This window comes from Crocodylus porosus, unplaced genomic scaffold (assembly GCF_001723895.1).
Source record: "Crocodylus porosus isolate Cpor-Errol unplaced genomic scaffold, CroPor_comp1, whole genome shotgun sequence".
NCBI classification, from domain to species: Eukaryota; Metazoa; Chordata; order Crocodylia; family Crocodylidae; genus Crocodylus; species Crocodylus porosus.
Window position 1 is genome coordinate 23,510,174 of NW_017728921.1, and position 8,703 is coordinate 23,518,876.

At 50.7% G+C, this 8,703-nt stretch overlaps 1 protein-coding gene across 1 annotated transcript in view; it reads left to right on the top strand.

Moving 5' to 3' along the window:
• TBC1D10A (TBC1 domain family member 10A) overlaps positions 1–3,906 on the top strand; it is a 34,598-nt gene extending 30,692 nt beyond the window's left edge. The window contains exons 7-9 of the mRNA XM_019539274.1: positions 664–853; positions 2,180–2,334; positions 3,496–3,906. Of these exons, the coding sequence (XP_019394819.1) occupies positions 664–853; positions 2,180–2,334; positions 3,496–3,906 (756 nt within the window). The remainder of the gene's footprint in view (positions 1–663; positions 854–2,179; positions 2,335–3,495) is intronic.
• The last annotated feature ends 4,797 nt before the right edge of the window (positions 3,907–8,703 follow it).

Consider the following 8,703-nt stretch of genomic DNA (forward strand, 5'->3'; position numbering starts at 1 on the left):
GATGGGCGCACACCAAGGGGCTGGCTATGTCCGTGTCTTTACATTGGAACTCTACTATGAGAGATGGTAAATCATTTCAAATGGGACCATGCCTTGGTTGCTGTCAGTCTGAACCAGGCTTGCACCCCAAGCTGGTGTTGGGGGGGTTGAATAACTGCCTGCCATTCCTGCTTTCCCCATGGTGTAAGTGTCTATAGTTTCAAAATGGGTTGCTCCTGCCACATATTCATGCGTTTTCCTGAAATGCAGTTGGTTCATTTCCCAGCACCATCAGTCCAATCCCCAAGAAGATGCATAGCAAACCAAAATCCCCAGCCCTGCACTACAAATTCTTCCATGCTTGGGCTGTACTCTTCCTCCCCCACCCCGCAGCCACAGTGTGCTCACACCTTCTCAGCACCTCCATGGTGTGGGTTTGAAACACCTGACTTGTCAGGGAGGTGGGGCCTGTGAGAAAATTAGAACCCAGAAACTGAATTTAATTAGCAACCACTTGGCCGCCTCAACTAGAGCAATTGCGTCTGGCTGCCCAGTTTGGGTTCCTCCCATGTCTGGCTTGGCTGGATGTGGTGGTGGCAGATAGCACTGCATTGAGAAGAGGACACGGTTGATCTGTAGGGTTATGGCCCCTCTTGGTCCGTAACCCTGCTTACTCCCCTGCAGGAGGCAATCCAGCTAGATGGGGAGATCCTCTTCTCGCTGCTGCATAGAGTCTCTCCTGTGGCCCACAAGCATCTGAGCAAGCAGAAGATTGACCCAATCCTCTACATGACGGAGTGGTTCATGTGTGCATTCTCAAGGACCCTGCCCTGGAGCTCTGTCCTGCGTGTCTGGGACATGTTCTTCTGCGAAGGTACAGGGATGAGGAAACCTTGGGTGGCATTGGGGAACAGGTTTTTCATCCCTGCTAGCTGATGGGATGGCATTGCTGGTTTAGCCAGCCTGGACTTGAGTACAGCTGTCTGCTCTGAGTGGGTCACTAGAGGGTGGTGTTCCAAATCGGGGGACCCTGACCCTGTGGCTGCCTCTGTCCCATCTTCTTGCTTGCCCTTGGGATGGATTGAAAAGGTGAATCCATGTCCTGTGCTGGGAAAAGCACCATGTAATTACCAGTCTGTAGGCACAGGACAGTAGTTGTCCAGCAGAAATGAGAAGCTGCTCTGAGTAGATTCTTTTACACTGCCTTACCACTATTTGGTGGGAAGGTAGGTAGTAGCCTATATGTCTATAGCAAATCATTGCCCTGGGATAGAAGTGAACACACGATACTCCTGCATTACTATTTTCATTCCTGATTTTTTTTACTGTGCTTTTCGCTGCCATTTCAAATGCATCTTGGACTGGATACCAGCTTTGGAGGGTGGTTCTGGTCTGACCTTGGAGAGGGCTTGGGATAGGTACCGGAGAGAACAGCCCTACCCTGAAATGCTACCTCAGGCCCTGGGGATCTGACTGCAAAGTGGCTCAGTTGCTAACTAGTGCATGAAGACATTGGGAGCCCCTAGCACAGCAGTGCTGATCCAATTGCAGTGGAATGGCTTGCAAATGGCTCTCGAGATTATGTTCATGAAACAGATGCTCCATTGAAATGCCTGTTATGCTTTGTCTCTTGGACTCAGCCTTGTATCAGGTAGCAGGTATGACACTGGCCTGCAGTAAAAGGGCTTTCATGTCTTCCTGGTTGCAAGTGGGGCAGAAGGCCACAAAGGGTTTGGATTTGGGAGTTGTAGTTGCAGCTAGGGCAGGAGGCTGTTCACTGGATTCCCCCCACCCTCTGTCTTGCTACCTGATGGCTATTTCTATGTTGAGAATCCCACTTGAGATCAACCAGGCAGCTTGCTAAGGCCAAAGGCAGGAATCCTCCAAAGTTGGTCACACTTTACCTCCCAGGCATGATCTGGTGAAGCTGTAGGTCTCTGCATGTAGTACTGTATCTTGCAGGCTCCAAAAGCTACCCTTCTGCAGGGAAGAGGAGCTGCTGTGGGCTGCACCTTCCAGCTCTGGGTCATGGCTAACCTGGCCTGGCAGTGGCATCCTGCTTCTGGATCTTGAGCACCTCAGGGCAGAGGAGGGGTCTAGTTGCTGGGACCTGGACATGTATCTTTGGGCCCGACAGGCTGGTACATCACTGTGCTCCTGTAGGACAGATGCTAATAAGTTGGTGGCTTGACTGTTCCAGGAGTGAAGATCATATTCCGGGTTGGTCTGATCCTGCTCAAACACACGCTTGGCTCCTCTGAGAAGCTGAAGTCCTGCCAGGGACAGTATGAAACCATGGAGAGGCTGCGGACTCTGAACCCCAAGATCATGCAGGAGACTTTCCTGGTGCAGGAGGTGAGGAGCTTTTTCCTGGAGACGTGCAGTTGGGTTGGGAAGTGGAAGTATCTCTGATGTCAGAACTGTGTCCCACAGTGCTGTGGTATGAGGTGGTGGCCCTAGCAGTAGCTAGGTGGGAACCTGCTTCTCTTGGCAGAATCCAGGTCTTGGTGCCTCTCCCCAAGCACAGCTTGGTTGGCATTGCCCACTGGAAACCCTGAGGGGCTGGGACAGTTTGGAGGGTTTCTACCTTTTTAGTTCATCCTGCTGCTGCTCTCTGCTTTTGCTCCTTGCTCCAGCAGGTGAGGGAGTGCCAGGCTTGCCTGCCCCCTTCTCATAGTAATGGCAGGTACCAGCAGGGTTTCTGGACACGTGGTGGAAAATCTCCAACCCACACACCATATAGGGCACAGCCTTAATTGCCCTACATCCTGCCCCAACAGACATCTGGCTAAAGGCAAGTGGAGAGCCTGCCTTCCTGGGAAGCCTGGAACAGCTGGTGCCTCCAGTTTGCTGCAGCGCTTGCGGTGGCAGGCTTGCAGATCAGGGCACTGGGAGTGAGAACTCTTGCAGCGGGTCACTTGGGGAGCGGCTGGGGCTGGAATAGGTGTCTGGTCAGTCGAGCCATGAGCTGTTGGGAGACCCTGGGTGGAGTAAGAGGTGCTTGTGAGTTCCTGTCGCTGGCTTGAGGAGTTTCAGGTCTGGAAGCAGTTGTTAAGGCCTCCCCACAGATCATGGGTGGTGCTGCTTTTTAGTGCAGTACTGCCCTCTGGTGGTAAAGGTTTTTGGTTAACAAGTGTGTCTTTTCCCCTTTTGGTACATACCTGACTAAAGTTCAGAGAAGCTAGGAGGGCAGAGCATGGGGACACCAGTCCAGTAGGGAACAGCCTAAGGCAATGCAGCCTGCAGGGATTACTCTTCTCCAGGTACTATCAGATTTTATGCTGACCATCCTTCTGTATAGCTCTGAATTGTTGCCTCATTGATCCAAGTCTCCAGCTCCATGTGCTGGGCTGCAGTGAGCCTGCTGTATGGGGGTATAGATTTTTCCAGGTTGGGAAGATCTGCTTCCTGAGGACCAGGCTGCATAGACAGTTATGTTCTGGCCTGTTTTTTGCTGGCTGGGAAGGGGCTGCCTAGAGGTTTTGCTCTGACAAGCACACGCTGTCTCCTTTCCAGATCATAGAGCTGCCAGTGACAGAGCGGCACATTGAACGTGAGCACCTGATCCAACTGAAGAAGTGGAAGGAGACTCATGGGGAGCTACAGTACAAGTCTCCCCCACGCTTACATGGGGCTAAGGCCATCAGCGAGGCAGAGCCACACTCCCATCAGGCCCTGGGGTCCAGGCCTTCTATCATCCTGCCAACGGATGCCCCAGTCCCATCCAAGGGCAACAAGAATAAGCTGCAGAAAGAAAATAAACAGGACAAAGGGAAAGGCAGCCCTGGCAATGGGCTTATCCCTAAAGAGAATGGCACCCCTGCCTCCCCCGAGCCCCAGACTCTGCTGAAGCATCCTGAGGCCTCCCCGCATCACCAGTCAAAGGAGAGCCTGACCTCCCGGGAGAGCGAGGACACCTACTTGTAACGGGGGTCCAAGCACACTTTCTGAGCACCTGCCTGAGGGTCTGGGTACAGCGTGCCACAGACCAAGAGAGAAAATGTACATTCCCTGCAGCAGCCAAGGGAGGGATGGGGGGGTTTGTGCAGGGACCCTGGGGGCCTCTCCTGCCACTAGTGGGACATGGGTCTCTTGGCATGAGGAGACCTTTTTTTCTTTTGAGTCTTGAGCTTTTCTATTTATTGTCTGGCAGGGTGGGAGGTGGGCCAGTGTTGGTGCAGCTTGCTTGGTAGGGGCTGCTCAGGTCTCTAAACAAAGGGCTATGAAGCTGTAAGCATCTGCCCCAGAGAGCCCTGTGAACTACCACCTCCTGCAGGGAGGTGCCAATCTCTCTGCTGGATTCTGTGCAGCCCCTGGCTTGGTCCCAGGGGCTTTGCATTGGCTGCTCTGCTAAGGAGCTGGCTGTCATGTTTGAAATGAAGCTCGTGACTCAACCAGAGCCAAGGATGGGGCAGAATCACTCTGGGTCTTGGGGTCTGGAGCACATGGCACCTCAAAGGTGAGGGACTTGAGAAGGATTGCACAGCAGGGTTGGGCTCCTGGCTGTGCCTGGATGCTGCGTCCTTCCCCCTTAGGCAGAGCATTTGGCTCCTTCCCCTATAAACAGACAAACCTCTCTCTGAGCTGGCTTCTCTCTCTGGTGAAGATGCCTCTAATGGTCACAGCTACCTGGGACTCTGGGGAAATTTTGTCTTGGTCAGTCCAGTCCTGGAGCAGAGGCTGGATTGGAGCAGTGTATACTTGAGGGTCTAGAAGGAGCCACTCGTTGCATGCAGCTGCAGGGCCCCATTTCCGGCTAACTTTGGGAGCACCAAAGCATCTGTGTTCCTTTCACCTTTTCCAGCTCTGTATTGCAGGTTCTGCTTTGTATAGCCAAATGTCTGAGCTGGAAAGACTCTCCTAGCCCTGGGAGAGACAAGTTTTGTCAGGAGTTCTGCAAAGATGGAGAGGAGGGAAGAAACAAAGCAATGCCCCATTTCCCTTCCCTAATACACCCTCACTAGGTAAATGGAGAAGTAAAGTATATCTGAACATTTAACACTGAATTTATATATGTCAAGGAGCTATTTATTTATTTTTTTTTTCTTATGATGGTAACTAGAAAAATCTCCTGTCCTTTGTATTGTCTGAGTTTGTGCCCTCTATAGAAACAGTGCAAGGACCATATGTAGTCATGACAGCAAGGGCTCTTCAGTCCCTGTGTAAAAGCAGTGTTTGAATTGGTCACAAGTATGGTGCTTTGGTTTTGTTGGGGCTAGCCCTTCCCAAGAACACTAATGTTCTTTTCAGCTCAGCCACCAGAGTAGATTAGTCTGAGCAGAGCGGTGCTGGCTGGGGTCCTGTTCACACCAGGAGTGCTGTTCCCTGTGTGGTGTGCCATATGCTGTGCTGGCAGTGCTGTTCCTGTGTGTGCAGCTTAACTGCCAAAGCTGGGTTTTGTCCGGCTGTAGCAGACTTCTACCTTTTCCCAGCAAAGAAGCTCTTTCTGTGGTCGTGACCTCTATACTAGAGGCTTCTTCCACACCCACTCTGTTGCACAACTTTTCTTTGTACCCCTGCCCCATAGGGCTGTCAGCCCAAGACTGCAGCACAGGTGCTGTGTGAGCTGCAGCACACCTGTCTGTTGAACCCCCTGAACTTGGGGAAACACATGCATGTTTGCTGATGTATCCTGTTCTGGGGGTGGGAGGGAGCATGAATGCTGCCCATGCTATACCCCAAGCTTCTGTCCTCTTGTCTTCCTGCAGCCCTAGCTTGGCCCCAGCAGGCTCCTGCCTGGTATTTGGGATTTGCTTTCCCTAGTCTGCATCCATGATTCAGCTTGCCCCAGTGCAGCCCCTAGTAAAGTCAAGCTTGGGAGCACCTTATTGTCTTGGCAAAGGAGAAGAGGCAGGAATGCATAAGTTTACAGTTTTGTTTCATTACTTGGTTGCCAGCTAAGAGGAGTGGTGTCTAGGAACCTCCTTTCAATGCCCTTTCCTCCTCTGGTTGTATCTCCACTCATCTTCACCGTCCCTGAAGGTGGCTGCTGCTTATGCATTCCAAAGTGCAGGTGGGATGCCTGGGTGCTGACTGGTCAGGGGGAGGGAGCAGCACATGGTTTTCCCCAGAGCTGGGGAGCTAGGTGGGTGTATCTGGTTGTCTCCTTCCCTGCCCCAGCCATGTCACACAGTGCAAAACCCCCTGGATGGAATTTTCTTGTGAAAAATAAATCAGTAAATAATACAGTTTAAATGGTTTTGTACAGAGAATAAACAAGCTGGGATTCTATAAAGAGGCTGTGTGTTTCACTCCCTGGGGCTGCTGGGAGCTGCATCTCCATTTCCCAAGCAAGGAAGCAGGATTGCTGCCTCATTCTTTTTACTGTGATGCTGGGCTTGCAGTTTAGGGCCCTTGCACTTGCTCTGTCTTGGCAGACACAAGGATGGCTCTTGTTTGTGCTTCAGAGCAGCTCAAATTTTTGTGACTACCTCAGTGCCAACTATGGCTTGTTGTACAGATAATCAGACTTATGAAGGGCCCAGAGTGTGGAGTCCAGTGAAATGCATTTAGAATGACTAATACTTGATTTCCAAGTGCTCTGAATTAGGAAATTGTCCTGTTCTGTGTGGTCTCTCTGCCCAAAGCATGTTGCTTTCAGTCAGATTGTATACCTGGAACTGATCAGGTCCCCTTCACAGTAGTATCTGAGCAGGTTGTTAACTTAATCTACCTTGTCCACTTCCATGGGGGAGTGCAGTGCTGCTATCCCCACTGCACAAATGGAGAACTGAGTTGCAGAGAAATCAAGTGGTTTTTGCCCAAGATCTCACACAGTCTGTGGCAGATCTCAGACTTGAAACTGCTGAACTAGCCTTCCTCAATCAGGGGCCTTTGATGAACTCATAGAAAAATAGGGGTAAAAGGGACTTCATGAGGTCATCTAGTCCAACTCCTTGCTCAAAACAGGATTGTCCCTGTCTAAACCAGCCCGTAGGTGTTTTTCTAACACATTCCTAAAACTACAAGCAACCCTCTTGCACAACAAGGCACATTGCTTCATAACACCAAGAGTACTCTAATTTGCCACAGGTAAAGCAGTGGAACAAGGGCACTGTCAGTATCCTGCCACTGTAAGGGGTGCCCAAATACATTTGAGAAATAAAAGGAAGAAAACTGTCCCCCCACCCTCACCCCACTACTGCTACAGAGGAAGGCAACTCCCCTACTGTCCATGCCAGTCTGGTTGTGTATTAACATTCCTCCTTGGTGCCAGATGCGGTGATCAGTCTAACTCTGAACAGAGGGCAAGACTCTATAACCAGGAACCTCTGAGTTTTCATCCCAGCAGGGGCATTGGCACACCTGTCAAAATCTCTAGCTTTGCCAACACCCAGTGCCTCTGAGGAAAGTGAAAAAAAACCCTTGTACCTGTAACATCAGGAGGGGAAAAAATTCCTTCCTGCCCCTCTGTGACAACCAGCAATGCCCTGAAGCATGGGAAAAGCTAAACCTCCTCCTTTTGGCTCTGCAACCTGGGGTCAGCAAGCAGAGCTCTACATCACACCCTCTTAACAGGAAAACTAGATCTTCCCTCTCTATATCTCCTCCATAAAATTATCCTAGCTCTTTTCATAATTCAGTTGGTTGTGGAGCTCCATTGCATTCTGCTGCTGAGTATGGTGAGCCAGGCAGCTGGAAGCTGCATTTGCTGCACCTCTTCTCTAAGCTCCCTAGCTGCTATGTGGGTATACCTTCCAGCCAGTGGGGAGCTGCCCCAGGACCATTTATTTGTAAGCTGTGTCTGCTGCCACTGCTTCTTTTCCTCCTTCCCTTGGCTGTGGTGTAGGCACAGCTTCCAGCCAGGGGGTAGCTGTGCTGAGGCTGGGCAGCTTCTAGCTGTGCCTATACTGCAGCTGGGGAGGGGGCACAGAAGAGGGAGAAGCAGCAGCACTGCTGATGCAGTTAGCAGATACCAGGTCCTGAGGCAGTTCCCCACCAGCTGCTCCTGTCCTACAGCCAGGAAGTGGGTGGGCTGTGAGGAGTAGTAGCATTGTGGGATCAGCTCCCAGCTGCCTGGCTCTGGTATCAGTGCAGGGAAAGCCCCACACTGCTGATATGCCCTGGCTTATGTTGGACTGAAACCAAGTTGCTCTGGCCTGTGGCTTGCAAAAGGTTGCTGGCCTCTAGATGAGGCCTAACCAGTGCCAAGCAAAAAGGTAATATCACTTCCCATGTCTTGTACATAATGCTCCTATTACCCAAAACTGCATTAGCTTTTTTGGCAGCTGCATCAGTGGACTTCTAGTGAGTCTGTGATCCATCAAGACACGATCCTTCTCTTAGTGCTGGCATCCAGGCAGTTGCCACCCATTCTGTATCTGTCATTTTGATTATTCTTCCTAAGGTGTAGCACCTTGCATTTCTCAGCATTGAACTTCATGCTGTTGGCTCTAGTCCAACGTTTCAGTCTATCAATATGCTTCTAAATTGCAACTATATTAGAAGACAAGAGCACAATCCTCCCAGTCTGGTGTCTGCAAATTTGCTAAAAAGTTCTCTATTCCAGATCCAAATAATTAAAAGCATGTTGAATAGCACTGGGCCCAAGACATGCCCCTATGGGACTCCACTCAAAATTTCCTGCCATTCTGACCTGAATCCATTTATAATAATTACCCTTTGCTTACAGTTATTGAGCCAGTTGTCTATCCACCTTCTTGTAGTTTTGTCCAGCCCATATTCCAACTTGTTTATGAGAAGGTTGGGTGGGACTGTCAAAAG